The sequence below is a fragment of the Leucoraja erinacea genome, chromosome 32, assembly GCF_028641065.1.
Source record: "Leucoraja erinacea ecotype New England chromosome 32, Leri_hhj_1, whole genome shotgun sequence".
NCBI classification, from domain to species: Eukaryota; Metazoa; Chordata; class Chondrichthyes; order Rajiformes; family Rajidae; genus Leucoraja; species Leucoraja erinaceus.
Genome location: NC_073408.1, coordinates 14,503,285 through 14,527,004, shown reverse-complemented (window position 1 = coordinate 14,527,004; position 23,720 = coordinate 14,503,285). Strand labels below are relative to the sequence as shown.

General features: G+C 39.5%; 1 protein-coding gene across 1 annotated transcript in view; it reads left to right on the top strand.

The window, feature by feature from the left end:
• The window catches only part of LOC129712404 (otoancorin-like), a 76,648-nt gene that overhangs the window by 32,360 nt on the left and 20,568 nt on the right, over window positions 1-23,720 (top strand). Inside the window, exons 10-17 of the mRNA XM_055660806.1 lie at window positions 137-304; window positions 3,476-3,619; window positions 4,118-4,173; window positions 5,144-5,249; window positions 5,664-5,782; window positions 13,780-13,918; window positions 22,215-22,408; window positions 22,519-22,612. Of these exons, the coding sequence (XP_055516781.1) occupies window positions 137-304; window positions 3,476-3,619; window positions 4,118-4,173; window positions 5,144-5,249; window positions 5,664-5,782; window positions 13,780-13,918; window positions 22,215-22,408; window positions 22,519-22,612 (1,020 nt within the window). The remainder of the gene's footprint in view (window positions 1-136; window positions 305-3,475; window positions 3,620-4,117; window positions 4,174-5,143; window positions 5,250-5,663; window positions 5,783-13,779; window positions 13,919-22,214; window positions 22,409-22,518; window positions 22,613-23,720) is intronic.

The window sequence follows — 23,720 nt, the reverse complement described above, 5'->3', positions numbered from 1 at the left end:
ATCAGTGACATAAATAGTTTTATCCTGGACTGAATAATTCATAGCTTTGCCGTTCCATTCCAGTGTATACATTTTTTTTTCTTCTCAGTTTGAGCAACTTACTTAAAATAATATTTATGTATTTTCTCTCCCGCAGGTCACTGCTAAACGGTTAAAAGATCTCGGTGTTCTCGCCTCTGGTCTTGGAGCAAAGTCATTTGGCAAGTTCAAAGGTCAGGAGCTTCTGGATGCTTTTTCTCAAAGGGATGTGGCAGAGTCTTCAAACGTCATGTTGCCGGTGCAGAAGAAGTCGATCATGAAAGCGGCAAGTCTTTCTTTGGATTTTGCAACTGAGGGGCTGTGTCTCTTGGAGAGGGTTTGATCTACAATGCGGGAGATTGTACTTGTTAAGACTAGGGTGGCACGGTGGGACAGCGGTAGAGCTACTGCCTTACAGCGACAGAGACCCAGGTTTGATTCTGACTGTGGGTGCTGTATGCATGGAGTTTGTAGGTTCTCCCCGTGGCCTGCATGTGTTTCTCCGAGATCTTCGGTTTCCTCCCACACTCCAAAGAAGTACAGGTTTGTAGATTAATTGGCTTGGTATAAATCTAAATTGTCCCTAGTGTGTGTAGGACAGTGTTAATGTGCGGGTATCGCTGGTCATTACGGATTCGGTGGGCAGAAGGGTCTGTTTCTGTGCTGTAACTCTAAACTAAAATAAATATACACATTGATGAACATGCAGCAAATGAGTTCCAATAACCAAATTAATGTCAACTTGCTTATTGTAATGAAAACTAATGTATAATTTGTTTCATTAAAGAAGCATTCTTTCTTTATCTGCTTTCTATTTTTGAAGAGATAATGTATCCCAGTTAAGGTTGCCTTATCTGTCAGTCTTCGGTCACTCACTTTCTATCATAAAACAATTGAAACACAAAGTGCTGGAGTAGTTCAGTGAGTCAGGCAGTCTCTGTGGAGGGAATGAATACGGGACGTTTCAGGTCAGGACCCCTAAAACATAAGGTGCTGGAGTAACTCAGCAGATCAGACAGCATCTATGGAAGGAATTGATAGATGCCATTTCGGGTCAGGACCCTAAAAACAAAAGGTGTTGGATTAACTCAGAAGGTCAAGCAGCGTCTATGGAGGAAATGTCGGGTCAAGATACTTCTAGCGTGCATCCATTCCCTCCACAGATGCTGCCTGACCTATTATGTTACTTCAGCACATTGTGCTCAACACAAGATTCCAGCAATCACAGTTCATTATATCTCCATTAAACCATTGAAACCTGCACTAGAGCAGAGATCAATTTATTTTTTCAGGTTTTCATTGGTAATATTCAAAACTAATCTCATACTCCCTCTTCCCAATCAATTAGTTCCATGGGGTGCAATAGGAACCAAGACTTGTCTTTTTCCTTTGTCTTAAAAGATCAAAACAGTCTTGGCTCCTCTCGCACCATGGAGATACTTCATTCCATTCAATACTGTGTAAATACATTTCTCAGACCATTGCTCCTCAGTTTAGTATCAATGTTCATGTGATCCAACCTCATCGCAAAACGGAAATAGACTTCAGCAACGATATCAAATGTTCCGTTGAAAATGAATAGGAAGGAACTGCAGATGCTGATTAAACTGAAGATAGACACAAAAATCTGGAGTAACTCAGTGGGTCTTCAGGTCTCGACCCAAAATCTTACCTATTCAGTTTCTTCAGAGATGCTGTCTGACCCGCTGAGTTACTCCAGCTTTTTGTGTCTATGCTCAGTTGAAAATGTTTGATTAAATCATCTTTCCCCCTGATTAAACAGTCCCGACCTGAAATGTCACCTATCCATGGTCTCCCGAGATGCTGCCTGACCTGCCGAATTGTTCCAGCACTTTGTGTCCTTTTGTGTATTAACCAGCACCTGCTGTTTTTGCTTCTACTAAGTCTTAATATCTTATATTACTTTCTATGATATAAATTTCCTATCTGTCGCCAATATCCTGGAAAGAACATGAGAATCTTCCTGATCAAAAATCAATGCTCAACGAAGCAGGTTTTAGATGGGTTGCCCCACAATCTGTACTTGTGCAGTTATCCCAAGGCCGCACTTTATGTGGCTCTGTGGGCCCAATTGTCCTGGAGATCTGGTTGCTGCAAGCACGCCATGAGATGAAGCAACTGGGCCTCAGTCAGAGCCTCCAGGCTGCCCTGCCGACCTCTTGACAACCAGCTGTTACCAAAGACCTTCGAACAATATCTAAATGTTTCTGAGGATCAGATTCAAAAAATATTTAAACATAACAATTACTATGAATGCTTAATATGTTCTAACTTTATTGCAAATATTAAGATCAAATAAATTAAAATAAATAAACCCTTTACCAACATTGCATTTACAATGTAGGTTGGTGCTTCCTCTCTAATAGTCATACAGCATGAAAACTGGCCCTTCAGCCCAACTTGCCCATGCTGACCAAGATGCCCCATCTAACCCCATATCCCTCTAAACATTTCCTATGTGTGTATCTGTCCAAATCTTTATTTTTAATGTTAATATAGTATCTGCTTCAACTACCTCTTCTGGCAAGTCATTCCATATACCCATGATCTTCTATGTGAAAAAGTTGCCTCTCAGGTTCCTATTAAGTCTGGATGATTTTGCTACATGGTTGGCATAAAACTAAGGGGTCAAATGCATCCAGCTTCTTGGTTCAGGTCTGGATGGTTGCAATGTGCAGGCACAGAAATCAGGAACAAGCTGACCCATGGACACAGTTACCAATGGGTTTCTATGGAACTGGTGCCCCAGTGCTTTGGCAGCCTCAGTAATACCTTTAAAAACTTTGATTTTGTTTCTTATCTTTTGCTCTCAAATCTTTGGCATTTTCTTGTCCTTTTTGTGAATGTATTTGTGGACATCTAGTAGGTTTAGGGAATGTTAAAATTTGAACTTTCAAGGTTCATCTGTCACTTATTTGTCCATTTTATTCATTCTGTCTTTGCAAATCATTTTGCATGCACTCCTTTTGCTTTAAGAAATACTCTACTTGGGTAGTATCAGTAAATTTCAAGACTAGAAAATGCCCAATTACATAGTAAAATGCTCCTTGCACTGACCCTTGGGGAATATTCCATCCAAATTGTCTCTTGTGTCAGAGGAACAGATATTTACCCCCAATGTGCTGTTTCCTGTTCTTAAATATATTATACCTCCTCGCAAGGTTATGTTGCCTTTTCTATCACCCACCTATTTTTTTCCTGACGAGTGCTTTGGCCTAGAAATCTGTGTTCATCCAATATATGGGAAAGCATTATGGCAACCAACATTTACTGCAGCAATCCTGGAGACCCAGAGAACCAAGCAAGGTTCGCCATTTTGTGCCACTGGGATTCCAACTACATATTGGATGTTCATCTCTTGTAAAGGACTCATCTCTTGTAAAGAACTCGCCTTTCACCAAAACATGAACTAATTGGACCTCTTTTAATTGTACAGATCTTGGACTCAGTGAAAATTGATTCCGTTCTGCAATCACTTCCCGAATCACTGGTGCCACAGATTCCAACAGGCAATTTGGAACATGCTGGCAACATCAGTCTAGAATTCTTGAGCAAAGACAAGCCTTGGAACCTGGGTCAGGTAAGACAATGCATCGGATGGGGAATTGCAGCAAGGGGAAAGGGATATCAGGTTGAACTCAATACACCACACAGATACAGTGTTGACTCCAAAAAGCCATTAAACTGCCCAAAGCTCAATTTTAGAGTTTTGGAACACACATTTCCCCATTCACAAGGGAAACTTGAAGTGGTAGTGTAGTCAATTGAGAAAGCTGGCCATCTTTTGAACGTATGACATTTAAATTGTATGTTTTAAAATGCTGCTAGGTATTGACACCATTTTTCCAACCCCTATCAATTATAGGTTCCCTTCTCTATACTATATTGATAAAATATGTAAGTGTTCCATTAGAAATTGTTACATGTTCACGGGGTTATTCTGGATGATGCCCAGAGGTATCCTGCCTCGGAATTTTTTTACAATGAAGGATCGCAGTGATGTGTTTTCATTTCTGAATGAAAATTGTATCTCTCTCATTCTCCTGAAGCTAACTTGCCTTCTTTTTTTTTCCCCTAGTCTGTTGCTCTAATTAATTATGTTAAATACCAACTCAACAAAGCCCAAGATATCAGGTAAACCAAACAAAGATCTTCTTGCTTGACAATGAGGTTTTTCATTTCAACAGATGGGCTTCAAGAAATTACTAGTATTTAGAACTTTCGCCGCTTGGTAAATTATTTTTATCATTTTAATTGAAGCATTTTAAAAAGGGTAAATGACCATACTGTTTATTGACTTGTACTGTATGTGCATGGCAAGGTCTCAAGAAAAATAACATAATGAATGATCAGGGCGTGTCAGACCTGAAGGAGATATTGTTCATGCTAATTATTCCAGGGAAGTTTCGAATGCTCTTTGCAACCACAGGAGCAGGTAAACGAGGCAATAGCCCAGACCAGAAGCTGAGGTATAACAGCTCACCCCTGCACAGCATTCCCTCAATCTGACATCAGTTTATCACGCTAGACACAAAAATCTGGAGTAACTCAACGGGACAAGCACCATCTCGGGGGAGAAGGAATGGGTGATGTTTCGGGTCGAGAACCTTCTGTCTGTCATTGAATGTGGCCCAGGGATGATGAAAGTCAAATGTGTTGTGATAATAATTAAAGAAGTGTTATTCCACATGGGTCTTGCCAAGGTACTCTGGATTTCACACATCCAAAAGATGGTCGGTCAATTGGCCTCTGTAAATTGTCGCTGGTGTGTGGGTGAGTGGTAGAATCTGGGGACAATTGATGGGGAGGATTTTAGAAAGGAAATAACGTTGTCTTAGAGTAAATGGATGTTTAATGGTCGGTGTGGACACAGTGGGGAGAGGGGCCTATGTCAATGTTGTATCAGACTGACTCTGATGTCTCCAGGATCCTGTGTGCATTGATGCATCTGCACGAAATTTACAACAGATTTCAATTCTGCTTTGATTTTCCTTGAAATGGGATCACGTCAAAACATGGCGCAGTGCGATCCAATTTCTCAGTATTGTGCTCCCAGTGTCCTTTATTGGTCTGACTAAAAGTATTTTTATCTTTCATGTAAAAGTAAACTGAAGACTGCTGTCAAAGGTATTCCGTGTACTCTCATTCACACACTGAAGCCTGATGTGGTGAATGCCCTAGCAAATAACCCACATGTTTCCATTGATCAGGTAATTTTATGTCTCTAATTTGGAATTAAGTTGCTGTTTTCATATTCAGTTGTCTAACAGTGTGGAAGCAGCTACTAATACTGGTGTATGCTGACTTTTTCATTCCGGCATGTTTCGGTATGACACGGAAAGAGGCCATTTTAACCATCTAGTCTGTGAGGGAGGGAGGAAGCATACACAGTGGCCTGAAATTGGCATGTAATAGTGAAAACCATTGCTTTTATATAACATTGCTGGTGCCGCCCTTTTAAACAAAGACAAATCCTTAGCTTGAGATTGCAAAGTTGAATATTTGAATAGGTTACAATATTTTTAACCAAGTTGCGTTGGCAAAGTTTCACATTTTGCAATGTTACAGATCATTGTTTGCAACACCTCTAATGCATATTGTGACACTCTGTATGTAATTTACAGATTCGCTGTGCTGCTAGTATGTTCTTTACCAAAAAGAAGCTCAGTCAAGGAAATTACTTCAGAAGCCTCACGAAGGCAGGCATTGATGAGATCCTGGCCTCCTACTTGATTTTTGAGCCGTAAGTAATCTGTACATTCTTTCCTCAAACTCACCCTTCTTGTCAAATAAATAGAAAAGCAATCAGACATTTGGCATCCTTTTTTTGTGGCTTGGCCAACCTGATTTAAGATTTACACTTCATTCTTGGAAACCATAATTTCTTGCACCTTAACTTTCATTTGAAGGTCCAAAGTACATAAACGCTTTCAAAACTGATATGATCACGTTTCCCCATTCTTTCCCTTTCTATAGTTCCATCAAATTGTTTTGGCTTTTCTCTCCCATTTCATGATCCAGCAGTAGAGCCTCTCAATAAACCCAGAGAAGATTCATTAGATTGATTCCTGAATTGATGGGAAGACAAATGAGAAGTTTTATCAGGCTGGGTCTAAGCTCAGTGGATTTTAGATGGAGGAGGAGTGATCTTACTGAGACACATAGGATTCTGAGAGAGATTGACAGATGAGAAATATGAACAGAAAATGCTGGGGAACACTCAGCGCTTCAGGCAACATAGGTGAAAAGAGTTACAGAGTTTACAATTCAGGTGCAAGGCACCTAGTTAGAATTGGGGAGACAAGAAAACAAATTAGTTGTATGTGCATGCGACGATCTGGACAAAAAGAATATCTCTCATCGAGTTGTTTGGGGATATGTTTCAAGGTTGTCTGCTCAATGGGCAATTAGAAAAAGAAAATTATCAAAATCTATGAAATAAGGGTAGTTGGTGGTGAGAATGCAAGTGCAATAATGTAAATGTTGTAAAATGCAGAGCATGCCCATTATGCCAACTGGGAGGCAAAAAAAAACATGGGAATGCCATGTGGTTAAGATTGAATGAGGCATGATCTAGTTCAAAGGCCAAACAAACCTGAGAGTCCAAACAGCCTATTCCTCCTGCTCCTCCGTATTAATTAATGGTTTCATGTCTCCAATTGTTGCAAGCATGACATCACCTTCTATTCCCAAACTGCTTGGGACTCATGTTTAAATGTGTCTGAAATGTATAAATTGGTACCAATCATCTCTATCTGCAAAGAGCTATGTGTCATGGAATTTCACAACCTGGTTAGTTTAGGTTTAATTCATTGGATTTGCTTTAATCGCCTGGACACTCGCTTTGTCTTAAATCATAATGTCAAGATTTGGTTGCATTATAGCTTTGGTACATGAGTCGAAGTGTGACAAGCAACTCGCAGCAAGTGCCCCCATGTGATTAGGAGAGTGCCAAGAATGCAAAAAAAAATGGAATAAATGCCAGAGAATGGAGGCTACATTCAAAGCCAAATTCAATGGAATCAAGGGATATAGGGAAATAGCAGGAATGGGGTACTGATTTAGGATGATCAACCATGATCATGTTGAATGGCCATGCTGGCTCATAGGTCTAAATGGCCTACTCCTGCACTTATTTTCTATGTTTCTATGTAATGCACGAATCAAGGTATATGGTGCAGAGCAGAAAAACATGTTTGCAGTAAAAAAACAACCATGTCTATGCTGAATGGTGGAACACGCTTGCTTGGAAAAATGACCTTTGTCTGCACATTTTTCTTATGTTTAATCACAAAGATTAAAACATTTGCAAACTTAATTTACCAACAGCAAGCATGGAATTAATTGCCAGTTTTACAAGAATTAAACTGTGGTGTTAGCAGAAGAAAAATCAGCACAATGATTCATGCAAATTGGTATTATTGCATCCACTTCCAAAAATAAAGATCTTTATTTATCCTGAAACTTAAAGTATAAATTATTGGCTGTGTTGAAGACATCAGGTTAAAAGGCTGTTTTAGCTCCTAAAGAATGTTGCCTATAAAGTCATTGGTGGGAGGTTGGGGACCATGGGTGACTGCCACGGCACACAGGCCAACTGTAATGAATTGCAACAGGCCCAAAGTGGCAGCATGTTTCTAAATGCTTCTTCTGCTGCTCCATTGCGAGAAGGAGAAGGGGGGAAGCAAGTGAAGCTAACTATGTACGGTTCGCCGCGCTGGCCTGACAACTATTTGGGGAGCAGTGCTGTTAAAACAAAGCTGATTAACATGGGAAGACCACTTCAGTCTGCACCTCTTAGGACATGCAGTTCAGTGAATTACATAATTCCACCCAGAACTAAGGCACATATGTTATTATCAATGGAGATGCAGAAACCATTGGTGCAAGATAAATGACAGCCAGAATCATAGTCAAATTTCCAGTCATGTAATTTGGTTTGGAAATATGCCCCATTACATAAGGGAACCAAAACAGTACAGAAAGCATGCTGATCAAAAAGCATCGTCTTATGTGGAAATTCACATTGCTGTAGTTATTGGAGCTCCCAAATGTAATTGATTTTATTTTGATTTTTTGCATTAATACTTTGGAAGGATATGCATAAACATTTATAAACCCTGGAAACAGGGTTCTGGAGACATCCACCCAGCAAAAGATACAGTGTTAAAGGGGAAGTTCCAAGAACACAAAGATGCAATGATAGTAGACTTCTTAACATTCTTTAAATCATTTTGGGTGCAGAACGAGATAATTGAAAAAGACTAGGATGCAGTCGCTGTAAATGTCAGCTAGAGGAAACCAATCTAAATTGTGTCATCCATCAGTTTCAGTGCCTGATGAAAATGTACAAGGAATTCTGCCTCTGGTAAATATGATTATTATGAACTTGTAGCACAGTAGTTAGAAAACAACCTGAATATGCAGTGAGCCAGATCATGTAGATAATATTCCAGAGGTGGGCGGGAGGTGGGCGAGGGAGGGGATGGAATAATTGTAGCTCCAGGGCATTAACGACGCAAAAGTCAAATCAGGAGGGAGGAGAGTTTAATGCAAGACCAGATTTTAACACTCCTTTAACTAGACTGCTTTTCCAGATCCAGTCTGGAATGATGCTAATTCCATAAACACAAATCAATCTTGCAATGGGATCTTCAAATAGGGCACAGTTTATTTGTAAATGAAGAGTGACTATCTGTTGCTTTAGGTATGCAATACTTTGTGTATCATATTGAGGATTTAGAAGACTGCACAGCATCTTGAATGCTGGTGCTAAAATCCCAGTTTGTTGGTCAATTTATTTATTCTGTCAATTATATTTTTGTTCTTCTTGTCATATCTATGCATATGCACAGTGTAAGCCCATCTGTTTTCCTGGCTTTCTTGGCCTTATTCTTGTTCCAAAATAATCAGCTAACTAAGTGTAGAATTAATTTACAACAACTGAAACTTAAAATAAGTTTCTCTCTTCCTGGTGTTAAATATCAATCAGCACATCTCCATGCAACCAGACACCAAGACCAGCTTTCTTTGTCTAGTTTAGTTTAGTTTAGAAATATGGAGCGGAATTGGGCCCTTCGGCCCACCGAGTCTGCGCCGAACAGCAATCCCCGTAGGCTAACACTATCCTATGGACACTGGGAACAATTTACAATTTTACCAAGCCGATTAACCTACAAATCTGTACGTCTTTGGTGTGTGGAAGGAAACTGGAGCACCCGGGGGAAACCCACGCAGGTCACAGGAAGAAGGTACAAACTCTGTACAGATAAGCTCCCGTAGTCAGGATCGAACCTGGTTCTCTGGTGCTGTAAAGGAACCAACTCTACAGCTGTGCCATCGTGCGGCCCTAGAATTCAAACCATTGCACTTCACACTACTCATCAATCGTACTGTTCAAAATCAGTTATCATCATTATAAGAACAATATTATTTTTATTCTGTAAAAAAAATTACAGAGATTTATTGATATAAATCACAATGATAATTGACTATTTTCTAATGTGATGAACAGATAGCACCACTTAAATACCTGAAAATGTTCCTGCTAAAATATGTGAAACGTCCTATCCATGAAGCATTTCCACATCATAGTGGTGTGCTGTATGATAGATTTGTTTGGTTTTGATTCATGCTACATAAGAAATTTGCCTTAGGACCTCCAAAATGAATCAGTCGTTTGCTTTGAGAATTAGAATACACTAGCCTAATGTAGCATCGCTGAAGTATGATAGGGTGCATTGTTCAATTAATGTTGAACTGCATCATCTCCATCAATTTTACTTTGCCCCCAATGGCATTAAAGGTGAATCAATTTAAACCTTGAATTTACATCGGTACTAAGATGCACAGCTAAAATGTTTCCATAGCAACTAAGAATAAAAACAATGTGGAGTTAGTTGATAAAATGATGGAATAACATACCATTCTATTGTGCCCACTCAACACCTAATGGAGGCAGAAAGCATCATAGAATTCCAGTGATTTAGGTGCAGGAGACCAGTTAGCAAGCTGGTGGTTGATAACATCCAGAAGGCAGACTTTGTGTGTGTGTTATATCCAATTTATTTTTGGAACTAACAGTAGATTCCAATTTTAAAATATGTCAATTACACTGACGCCTTGAAATTAGGCCACCGTAAAGGTTATCATTTCCACGTTTGTGAGAATAGCCAAGTTTTAAAAATGACAAAAAGAGGTAAGACATCTTAACACTGCACAGTTATGAGTTAAATTGAACTCTTCATTATGCTGAAGAGTTGTCAGGATATTAATAGCTGATTGATCCCTCCCTAGTATTCTCACAGGGGATCAAAATATGCAGAAGACCTTTGTAAATGTGAACTCAGATGATGTAGAGGTGAAATTGTTCTAGGACAATGATACAGAGCAAGCAACACTAAATCTACAGTTCTTTGTCACAATAAAAGTCAAAACTAGATTAATGACTTGGCTGAAATAGCAGGAAGAAATTCCAGGAAAGTGCATGTCATACATCTTCAGTATTATTCCTCAATAATAATTTCAAGGCTAAAGAATGTGTACGAGGGAGACCCGTAGATTTAAGACGAAGGCTGGAAATTCCTTGGACAAAAAACATGGTGATGCAATTGAAAATTATTTTAATCCAGAGCAGATTGCTAGTTATGTGTAGAAAGGAACTGCAGATGCTGGTTTAAATCAAAGATAGACACAAAAATCTGGAGCAACTCAGCGGGTCAGACAGCATCTCCGGAGAAAAGGAATAGGTGACGTTTTGGGGCGAGACCCTTCTCCAGTCTGAAGAAGGGTCTCGACCCCAAACGTCACAATCCTTTTCTCCGGAGATGCTGTCTGACCCGTTGAGTTCCTCCAGATTTTTTGTGTTATCTGCAGAATGTTATTTAGCACATTTCTTGCCACCTTAACACCTATCAAGAAATTATGTATGATATTTCAGATCTTTTTATTTGTCCCTGCAACTCTTTTCAGGCATGAGACTTTGCAAATAATTGTAATGCTAGCATAGTTTGCAAATGTAATTTCCAATGAGATGTTTAACCTTGTTGGTCTCTAAGACGAACAGATTTAATTGGCCCCATTTCTTGTGAAGGTGTGCTATTTGAAGGGACAATGCTTAAATTGCTCTCCTCATTCCCATTGGCATCTGTGACCATATTCAGCCTAACCTAGGCAAGTACGTTGATAAATGTACCTGGGGAGGTCAGGGTCAGTAACTTGAACAGAATACCTGATCTTCGTCCCTATTCTATATCTACTACACTTTGGCTTGTCTTCTAAATTTGGAAATAATTTCACAATTATTCCATGAACTTCAAATTTAGTTAGCAGTTTCTTATGGGGACTTTGTTAATGCCTTCTGAAATCCGTGTTTATTATCCAATATGTATCCTTATTTCTCTGTCCATTTCCACAGATGCCTTATCAAAAGATTGAGCTAAATTAATTAAATCCATTAACTAAATCCATTAAGTCATTGCAACTCCATGCTGGAACTCACTGATTAACCATAAATGTTGATCTCCCTTTTAATTATTGATTCTTGAAATTGATTAACAATGAATATCAGACTGAACTGATGTATAATTCTTTAGTGTAGTGTTCTCAATTAAGTGACCAGCATAAACTTTCCAATTCAGAGGAATGTACCAAAGTTATAGAAACTTTTAATTTTCCAATTTCAGGTAACCCACAGCTATTTTTTTTTATTTTCTCGCAGACACTCACATGTTTTCTTTCTATTTTGCTAATTTTCCTGTCCTCTCACCCATTTCCACTTTAATCCACATGTCCCCATTTGTTTCCACAATGATCATTTACCAGCCTCTGTCCCACCCCGCCCTTGTTCTGCTGTACACTGACATTAATACTCCCGATGCAGGTCCCCACCTGACATGTCAGCAAATATATTTTCCCCCCATAGACATTGCTTGACCTGCTATTCTTCCAGCATTCTATTTTGTGTTTACAGATATTTTAGATGATTTTTGTAACTTGTGCAATGCTCTCACGTGTTTGTACATTCTTGGTTGGAAATCATCTGGTCGTAGGTATTTGGCTGCTGTATATTTATAGTAATGATATGGTAAATATCATTATCCTTTGCTATTAATTTGCTTCGATTAATGCTTGGGGTAACTGCTCGATAATTATGCTTCCATGGGATGTCAGGCATGGTGCCCCCATCCTTGGCTTTAAAACAACAGGGTCAATGTGTGTTTTGTTGTGACTGGTAACCCTGTCCTCCCGTTCAGCCGCTGGGCTCAGCATTGAGACCATTTGGAGATCCTCAACCTGAGTTGAGGGTCCAGGCTTGGCTTGGCTTGGCAGACAAGCAGTAGCCCCTTTCATTTAACTGAACTCACTGACCTTCATTAACAAGACAAATGTGGAAGGCACAGTGGTAGAGCAAGTCATGTGGTTGATCCACAAATCCACCAACCCTTTGTGCTTTATCTGCCATTTGCAATGGCTAATACATTTGCTGATCCAAAGCAGGTCAAACAAATATTGAGAATTAAAATACCTGTTATTTCTTCCTTCAAAATACATTGTTACTCTTCTATATTAATATATTTTCACATACAGTTGTTGTTTAGTTTTAATAATAAATGCTTAAGGTGGCTGTCTAAACGAACTTCCTCCCTTGGCTTAAATGTTCTCAAGGGACTACAATATTTAATTAAAGAAACATGAAAGGATGTTATGAAATCAGATACTATTGCACAAACTTTCTTTTTTGTATATTTAATGCATTTGTTTCAACCATATATTTTCCTTTTAGATGCTTCTACAAGGAGACACAAATTGTAACATAAAATGATGCTTATTTGATCTGTTCAATTAATTTAATCAATCTCTGTAAAGCACTTTGGTTCAAATATTGGTTTTGTTGAAAAGTGCTATATAAATAAAGATTATTATTATTATTATTATTAAACTGTGATAGTTAAAATGAAGCAATGCAATGTTTTCTAAAGTTAGTTTCAAAATAATATTTCTGGGACTTCAACAAAACATTTAAATGTTTCTTTGAACCATTTATAATATGCATAAAGTGTTGAAGTAACTCAGCGGGTCAGGCAGCATCTGTGGAGGGAATGGATAGATCACATTTCATGTTGGATGGACCCAAAACATTAACGATGCTGCCTGACCCGCTGAGTTACTCCAGCACTTTGTGTTTTACTCAAGGTTCCAGCATCTGTATGTCCTTGTAACTCCAACATATTAGCCTATTCACATGTTCTGATACTGTCTTGGTGAATACATATCCTTTTTTTGAGAAATTTTCTAGCCTTTCAGAAAGAGCCATGATGTGCTAATTCACAATGGTCCATTAAAACCCAAACCTCTTGTACTCCTCCTTAACTTTGAAACCCACACAGCTCTGTTCGTACTTCGGCAGCTTGTACTTGTACTCAGTCCTTAGCTCTTTCAGCTCTTTGCCTCTTCTCACAACTTTCACAGTCACCTCTTAGATTCTCAGCCTTCTTCTCCTTTTAGGGCAGTCCTTTTGGTTGAGGACGAGTTGATTTAACCAGTTCTGTCGGTTCTGAGGTGGGGAATTAGGCCAATGTTAACAATTGTAGATCTTTCTACAAATTGGATACTTTATAGTCATCTAACCCAATACTTCCTTCCTATTGTCTGATATTTCCTAATGTAACTTTCCCCAACTGTAAAAGTGTAATATAAATACTGCCCACAATTGTGACATCCGTAAATTATTTGTTTCAGGACTATTCCGGAACTGAGGGATATTCCAATGTCTCTGTGCTCCAATATCGTTGATCTGATCAGCCAGGCCAATATATCAGTGTTGCCCCTAATGTCAGACAGACGTAGAGATCTTTTCAAATATGCCATGGAATGCCTGGTAAGTGTGAGCAGTTATGAGATAAACACAAAACCATGCTGCAAATGTTTTGTGATAAATATATAACAATAATTGGAAATTGTATGGCGTTCATCCAAACAATAATCTTGTGATATGTAAATTGCACTGTGTAGGATGTGTAACTGGAATAACATAGAAATAGTGTACAGGTGGTCGTTGATTGGTGTGAACCCAGTGGGGCAAAGGGCTTATTTCCATGCTTTATATCTAAACTAAAAAAAAGTATCTACAGGTTTATGGAAGAGACTCTGGCTAAACATTTGAAATGAACAGAATGGTGCTGGAGCTAATGAAAAGTAGATAAAAAAGTGTCATTTACTTATGTCTAATAAAATGGAAAATGTTAATGTGAAACACAGAACAACCCACATCAAAATCTGTGGATAAGCCTGTTTCAGGTATTCCCTCTGGTTTGAGAACAGATTCATTAAAGATATAGATATAGATATGCCATTTATTGTCACTATACATGTACAGTGAAACTGAAAGCTGCTCGTACTCAGTGCATACATACAATTTTACACAAAAAACAAGAAACAGAAAAAAAAAACAGAGGGGAGATGGGGGGGGGGGGATAGGTGCACAAATTCTACGGCGCTACATACATATATACATATATACAGATGGAAGTCCGTGTTGGGCGGTGTAGTCAGTGCATGTGTGGATTTGAATTTATGGTAGATATAATTCTCGGGAAGCAGCTATTCCTGAGTCTGTTTGTCCTGGATTTGATGCACCTATAGCGCCTTCCAGAGGGCAGCAGGTCGAACAGTCCAAACGCAGGATGGGAGCTGTCTTTGGTGATCCTCTTTGCCCTGCTAAGGCAGCGGGAGGTGTAGATGTCCATCAGGGAGGGGAGAGGGCAACCAATGATCCTCTGCGCTGTCCTGGTTACCCTCTGAAGCCTCTCCCTGTCTGCCATGGTGCAGCTGCCATACCATGCTGTAATGCAGTATGTCAGCAGGCTCTCGATGGACGAGCGGTAGAAGGTCAGCAGCAGGTTAGAGTCCAGGTTGTGCTTCCTGAGGACCCTCAGGAAGTGCAGCCGCTGCTGAGCCTTCTTGATGACCGCTGTCGTGTTGTCCATCCAGGAGATGTCAGCCGCGATATGGACGCCGAGAAACCGGAAGGTGTTGACCCTCTCCACACACTCGCCGTTAATGTGTAGGGGGACTAAGTCGGTGCTGTGCCTCCTGAAGTCGACAATGAGCTCTTTTGTTTTCCTGGTGTTCAGAGCCAGATTGTTTTCTGAGCACCAGGTTGTCAACTTCAGGACTTCCTCTCTGTAGGCTGCCTCGTCTCCCTTTGAAATAAGTCCGACCACAGTAGTGTCGTCAGCAAATTTGACGATGCGGTTGTTGTTGTGGGCCGGACTACAGTCGTAGGTGTAGAGACAGTATAAGAGGGGGCTTAGCACACAGCCCTGTGGGGAACCGGTACTCAACCTGCGAGTGGAGGAGAGGTGGGGGCCAAGTCTCACAGTCTGGGGCCGGTTTGTGAGGAAATCCTTAATCCAGGCACATGTGACAGTGGGGAGGCCGAGAGTGACCAGTTTACCAATGAGGATGTCCGGGATGATTGTGTTAAAGGCTGAACTAAAATCCACAAAGAGCATCCGGACGTAGCTCTGCCCCTGCTCCAGATGGCTCAGCACAGAGTGGAGAGCTACGGTGATGGCGTCTTCTGTGGATCTGTTTTGGCGATAAGCGAATTGGTGGGGGTCGAAGTCTGGTGGTAGATAGTCCTTGATGTGCTGGAGGACCAATCTCTCGAAGCACTTCGTGATTACCGGAGTGAGGGCAACAGGACGGTAGTCATCCTTGCCCTGTTTAACTGTAAATATATCATCCCATTCTAATCTATACGTGTGAATGGACCATAAAATTTCACTACTTTTAGATAGAGAAGCAAGATCGAATGCAAAAGACTGAATCATGCTATGGAGACATTCTTTAGCCTATTGTTAAACCTGAAAGGGTATCTCTTGCCTGAGAAGTAACCATGAATTTGAAGAAGCGGTACTTTGCGAATTAGTTAAGGCAAGAACTGGATTAACATAGTGGACCACAAATTATCCATTGACTTTGCATTAAAAAAACATTGCCGCACTGAATAAAATAAGCATCGAGTAATGATATTTGAAAAGTCAACATGTGCCACTTTAGTCAGAACTGGTTTTTAGATATAATCACAGTTGAATTCTGGTTCTTTCCTGGACGATTGTTAAGATGTGAAATAGTTACTGGGTGGCAGACACACTACTTCTGTTCACAAATCAGAAAGCATTTAAAAAGATGAAATGGCGGATGTATTTTAATTTTGTTGCTAGTTTTGATTCTGTAATGCCACTGCATATCAGAACCATAATGTAGTGCAATGTTTGAGGTATAACCCAAAGCATTAATTCTGAAAAGCTAAAGACAGATGGATCATTTGGGACAGAGCATGTGTCAACTAAACAAGTAAAATAGTGTCCATTTGGAGATGTTTCAGTTCCTAGTATTGGATTTGGTGGCTTTTAGACTATACCAATTGCAGTAAATATTTTGTAAAAATACCGTCAGTTGATGTATTTCATTATCATCAAATTTGGCATCACCTGATTTGGAACTATTGCAGGGTGGTCAAACAATGTTCAATAAGGTAAGATCATTTGAACAAAAGTCGAGAATGGGTTGGATCACCTGGATGGGTCCATTCAATTCTAGATAGACTAGAATGAGGAAATCTGGGAGTTGAGAAATGTATTCCTGTTTCTGAGACTCTTATTTTATTTTCATTATCTGGGATAAAACAAATATTGAACAGCTATTTTTAATGATCTGTGAATCTTCCCTCTTCGTTTTTGCAGCTTTGCACAGGCAAGCAATCTGGCAATGCTGGTCATTGCTCAATTAATAAGGGTGTCCGGGGTTATGGGGAGATGGCAGAATTGGGGTTGAGAGAGAAAGATAGATCAGCCATGGTTGATGGGCCAAATGGAGTCATTCTGCTCCTAGAACTTATGAGATCATAAAGGACACAAATAGGACACTTCTGAGGTTACATGTGGTCACTTAATTGTTTCTCCTTGTTATGGTTTGGTGTAGATTTTGAGCAACTCTTAACACCTTGGCTTACTTTTGTCATTCTTTGGCATGAAGGAATGTGGGTTGATGACAATCTGGTCCTACCTCATGGCCATATTTGATTTTACTCAGGGCAACATATTTGAGTGCTTTGATTCTAATTGTCTAAAATGCAAATAGAAAAAGAAAGTGATAATCAAAGAAGGTAGACAAAAATGCTGGAGAAACTCAGCGGGTGAAGCAGCATCTATGGAGCGAAAGAAATAGGCAACGTTTCGGGTCAAAACCCTTCTTCTATTTGAGTCTGAAGAAGGGTTTCACCCGCTGAGTTTCTCCAGCATTTTCGTCTACCTTCGATTTTCCAGCATCTGCATTTCCTTCATAAACATGATAATCAAAGAAAACAGAATTCACTAAATAATCTCATGATGTATTTTTATTTGTATTTTTAACGTGATTTAAATGTTTTTTTTTTAAACTTAAAGACATTAACAAAGAACAAATTCAGAGAGAAATTTAATCTCAGCGAATTAATAGTTCACTATTGGCATCTGAAGACAATGAAAGTGAGTGAGAATCTGTGGTGCTGAAAAAATACCTTAATTAGTGTCCTCTTACTGAATCACTAATTAAAGCACTAATTACAAGACTGGCACTTACTGGGTTTAGTACAGTATTGTAAGCTCAAAATTTAGCAGGTTTGCTGATGAGAAGACATCTAGACTGTAAAATATGTTTAATTGTGTGATAACTCCTTGTACTGTAAATGTTTTTTCTTGTTTTATTTTAACATGTGAACAGTTCGTTCTACCTGGTGACTAAGGTACCATTATGATGCCTAATGTTGGAATGATAGAGGCCTGTGAACAGAAAATATTTAAAGCCAGGGACATCCAAGAGATTTATATTCAGGGTTACGGTTCCTTGATGTTCTGCATAACGGAGTACTGATTTAGACAATGTTCTGAAAAATAGGGAAACAAGGAACTGCAGATGTTGGTTTACAAAAGCAGACACAAAGTGCTGGAGTAGCTCATGGATCAGGCATCATCTCAGGAGAACATGGATGGGCGACGTTTAATGTCGGGACCCTTCTTCAGACTGATTTGCAATCATTTTTAAGAAGGGTCCCGACCCGAATCATTGCCCACCCATGGTCTCCAGAGATGCTGCCTGATTCACTGAGTTACTCCAGCATTTTGTGTCTTCTGGAAAAATATAACTGATATATGACAGGAGGACACACAGAGTTTTGAAATAAGGGCAGCATCATGCTTGATTGTAATATCCTGCATTGTCAAATAGCCTAATAATAAACATGAGATTATTACCTGTGGGGATGGATGCTTTCATTCCATGCCATTTTGAATAATCATGCCATGTTTGAACAACAGTTTGCAAAGATAAAAATCTCTGTGAGGTTGGATTTGATAGTTCCCATATAGACGTGATTGTAAATAAGCATGCACTACATAAAATCACGTTATCAGAACAAAGGTGTCAATGGGGAAAAAAGGACTTGGGTGCTACAATGCTTTCGGCTCACAATAATTACGGTCTTTTTAATAACAATATGCTTATTTTATACTACAAGTTAAAGATACTAAAGGCTGTATGTTATATTGTTTAATAGAATATCAGGCACATATGTCAATCGAAGCAACTGCTTTGAAACTGGCAGTCGGTTTTTTTTAAGAGACAAATGATTCCTGATTACTGTGGGGAAGTTACATGGAATCAGTTTGTTTTTATCCAACACAGACACTACTTTTTCAGATGGTCAATCTCCAAAGCAGCTCTTGTTTGTCTAGTTTCTGATTAAAATCATGTTAAAACCAATTTGATTACGTACAATTCATGTTGGATAAACACACATTATGGCAGAACTATCTGTACTATTTCTTGAAATGAAATAATTTGCTACGTTTTGTTCGTTAGTAAACAGAGTAAAATTTTCTGCTGTGAAAATGCTTCAGGTATTTATGTATAATTTAAAGACATTTGGGCAGGTTCATGGATGGGAAAAGTTTAGAGGGTTATGGCCCAAATGCGAACAGATGGGACTGGTGCAGATGAGGTCGGTATGGGCAGGTTGGGCTGAGGGGCTTACATCCGGGTTCTATTGCTCTATGTCTCTATGCTTGGGAATTCCATGGATCAATCTGGATAACAGCTTTGATATTCAGAAAGATTTATAAATTGGACAAAAGCTCTGGCATTTTCATGATAGACAAAGATGGGCCAAATGGCCACCATCTGTCTTGCATCGTACCGTGATAAAATGGCAATCAAAGAGGAAATAACACTGCTTTCTGTCATACTGACAGCATTATATTTGAAGATTATGCCATTGAAGGAAACCAACACATGGTGTAGTAGAAATGTAACTTGGGTGGGAACACAATTTTCAAATGGAATCAAAATGGATGAAGGTGTAAATTGGGTTTCTGGGTCTGGGATTTTGCCACCCAGTTTGGGCAACCATCCTACCCTTAGAATCTGTTATCTGAAACCTCAACATATACATTCACCATTTATCCAAAGGACAGCACTGGCGATTTGGCAGAGAATCACAATTAGCAGAGATCAATATTAAAAATCTCAGCAATTCATGTCTGCGATAAGTTCATAGACAAATTAGTTACTTGCCAAACACGGAAAGTACAATTAGCTTTAACAAGATAAAGATTTTCGCACCGCTGAGAATAATTTATTCCCTTCAAAAAATGTAACTAATTGCTCTAATTCAGTATGGAGTGTTTGTAAACCTTCAATGTGTAATCAGTCACTGCAAATCTTTTATTTAGCAGTATAGGATTACGCCAGCACAAATGTTTTAATTTGTGACAGTAACCCTTCACATTTGAATGAATATATAAATTAAAAGTCAATTTTTAGATGGAAGTTGGACCAATAACACATTCACTTCACTTATGAGGTTGGCTCGCATGATTCATTTGTGACTTTGCTATGAATATTGCATCACCTTTATTCCCATGTCTTAATTAATTCTGTGGGCATTATTAATGGTTCCGTTGCTCGGAATCCGATTTAAATTTAAAATGATGTTTAATTTTAGCAAATTATTAACGTGTGTTTTGGATGCCACGTTGCAAAAGCCATTAATAAATCACGCTGATTTTTGAAAAACAAAATAGAAAACTGATAATATCCATGGTATGCAAGACATGTGCTAATTTATAAGGACAATAATTAACTAAACATCATAAACACAGCTGTCATCATTTTTTGGACTTGTTGAGTTAATTCTAAAACTGAAAAGGAAAGGGGTATTTACTGAAGTAATTTGATGAAGTAAAGACTGAACAGTGTTTCAGCAAATGGTGTTCCAGCAATGCAGGTTAGAACATACATAGAACAAGTCCTTCAGTCCACAATGTTTGTGCCGATCATGACGCTGTTAGAATGATCTCATCTACCCGTACATGGTCCTCTATTTCCTGTACTTCCATGTTCCTATCTAAAGCCTCTTATCTGCCTCCACCATCACCCCTAACAGTGGACTCCAGACCTTGTATTGTTCATGACTCAATAACTAGTGGGCTTGGGGTTACTTAAACTATGGTGGCACGGTGGTGCAGCAGTAGAGTTGCTGCCTTACAGCGCTAGAGACCCAGGTTTGATCCTGACTATGGGTGCTGTCTGAATGGAATTTGTATGTTCACCCTGTGACTGTGTGGTTTTTATTCAGATACTCAGGTTTCTTCCCACATTCCAAAGGCATATAGGTTTGTAGGTTAATTGGCTTCTTTAAATTGCCCCTGGTGTGTTGGACAGAACTAGTGTACTGGTGGTCATTAGTTGGCATGGACCTGTTGGGCCAAATGGCCTGTTTCCTCGCTGTATCTCTAAACTAAACTAAACTAAGCTGAACTAACCTAAAACACAGGGAGCTGGATGAACCTAATGTGTCAGGCTGAGCCATTAAGTTCCTCCAGTAATTTGGTGCTTTGCTCATCCTTCCAACATCTGCAGTTTTTTGTGAATCTATGACTAGTTTGGTTGCTTTGCCAAATTATGCCTTCATTTGATTTTCATTTAGTCAGATCACCAAAATGTATCATAATCTTTTCATTGCATTTAGTTCGTAATAAGACTGTATTTCAAGGACGGAAGCACGGGGGACCATTTTCAGAAGAGATCTGAAATGGAAAGGCCACTTGTAACTAATTTCTGGCACAAATTGCCCCTGTGATGCATTGCACTCCATTCTGTGTTTGCCAGCAGTCCGTGAGGGATTTAAGTAACCTTTGCATTGTTCTCAGTTGGGAGCCGGATAATGTACTAAATCCCCCTCAGTTCAGTTCCTCACAAATCGTGGAAACAATCACAGCATGACAAATCCCTCGGGATAGTCAAAATCTGTTCAAAAGGATGAAAAATATCGATTTCAAAGTAGGAGATGAAATTTTGCTTTATCTGCTGCAGAATCAAAACCAGGGCTGAGAATTAATGAATTGTAATCGGACTTGCTACATCAATGTCCTCAAACTGTGCGGTCCAGCTTCTGGTGTGCTATCGCACATCATTCAGCTTCTGATCTATGCACCTGTCCCTCTTAAACCCGGTTCATATCCATCAGGTCCCAGTATCATGGCCTCAGTTGCTTCTCTCCTAACTCTCAATGCTCAGTCAACATGTTTCGACACAACAGTCCATGAATGTTGAAAGAAGGGCATAGCGGTGGAGTTGCTGCCTCACACACCAGTGACGCAGGTTCGATTCTGACTACAGGTGCTGTCTGTGTGCAGTTTGTATGTTCTCCCTGTGACCGTATGGGGTCTTTTCCCCATGATGCTACAGTTTCCTCCCACATTCCAAAGGCATACAGGTTTGCAGGTTCATTGGCCTTTGCAAATTTCCTCTACTGTGTTAGAGGTGGGATTAAGTGGAACTATTGTGTGGGTTATCATTAGTCCCCATGGACTCTGTGGGCCGATGGGCCCGTTTCCACCCTGTATCTCTAAAACTAAAACTAAGAGAACATACAGTAAGTGCCATAACTATGAGCCTGAAGTTTAACAAAAGAGTTGTAATGAATCAGTGGCCTGATCTCTACTTACAGCCACAATGGTGGCACAATGGTGCAGTTAAAACAGATGCTGCTTCACAGCAACAAAAACATCTTGGTCGAATAACTTGCCATTTGTCTTATTCGCTGATTTTATTTTCTTGTTTGTTTACAGAAACTGAATGTTTCCTCATTGACTGAAGACCAAGGTGCCAGCTTGGGATCCTTAGTCTGTGAATTCAATGCTGAAGAAATTAAAACCTTGAATAAAACTGTCTTCCTTGCACTAATTCCTCAATTCCGTGAATGTAGGTGGTTCACTAAAGAGCAACAAAAAGCTCTCAGAGAAACGATCATGTTAGCCTTTCCGTAAGCAAAATTCGTTTTTTAGTTTGTTAAGATATTGTTAGAGTTTGCCAAGCTATTTGTTTGTGATCACTTTGAGTGTGATGCCAATATACTTTTTTTTTTTAATATAGGACTCCCTCAGCCTGGACAGTGGATGAATTAACTCTCTTGGATGTCTTGCTAACGGTTCTAACTCACGATGATTTTATATCAATCCCCAGTAATGTAAGCAGGTTCTACTACTGGCTGTGCCATAATTAAATTACACTTAAAACCTATATGATACATATAGCCACATGTATTGAGTGCAAAAATCTCAAGTGTCATGTGTCAAACAAGCTCCTAGAAGCTACTAGGGGCACCATGGTGGTGCAGCGGTAGAGTTGCTGCCTTACAGCGCCCGAGACCCGGGCTCGATCCCGACTATGGGTGCTTGTCTGTACGGAGTTGGTACATTCTCCTCATGACCTGCGTGGGTTTTCTCCAAAATCTTCGGTTTCCTCCCACACTCCAAAGACATACAGGTTTGTGAGTTAATTGGCTTGATATAATTGTAAATTGTCCCTGGTGTGTTAGTGTGCAGGGATTGGTGTCGGCGCGAACTCAGTGGGCCGAAGGGCATATCTCCATACTATCTCGAAGCTAAACTAAACTAAAGTGTGAAAAGCCAAATGTGATTACAGCTCTAGACTGGTGCATCTCCAAGAATGGGTTTGCGAGGGAAAGATAGATCAGCCATGATTGAATGGTATAGACCTCAGGAGTCAAGAGTGGTTTATTGTCATATGTCCCAGATAGGACAATGAAATTCTTACTTGCTGCAGCACAACAGAATATGTAAACATAGTACATAATGGGAGAAGAAAAAAAAGAGAAGTATGTGTATACACATGCACACATACTCAATAAATAACAAATATAGTGCAACAATAATAATAGTTTGTTGCAGTACCGAGCTTATTTGTTGGGCCAAATGTCCTAACTCAGAACTTATTAACACATTCTCCCTTGGCCATGGCGACATCCATGTCACCAGGGAGAAGAGCCGTGTACAACCATGAGACATTTGAGAAAATATATCATTGGTTCTCAAACTTGTGGTCTGAAAACAACATTTTGTAACTCTGTAATGACTTTAGTGTGGAGAGAGATTCCAATATACAAATTCAAACAAAAAGAAGAAAGAAAAACAGATAGCAAACCATTAAAAATCAGAGCACAAAAAAAACCCAATAGCTTGTTCAAACACACACCAAACGTACAGGTGAGAAGGGCATCGTGGTCTCACACATCGCAAAGATACCTTTCATTGAAAAAGAGTCAGTAAATGGTC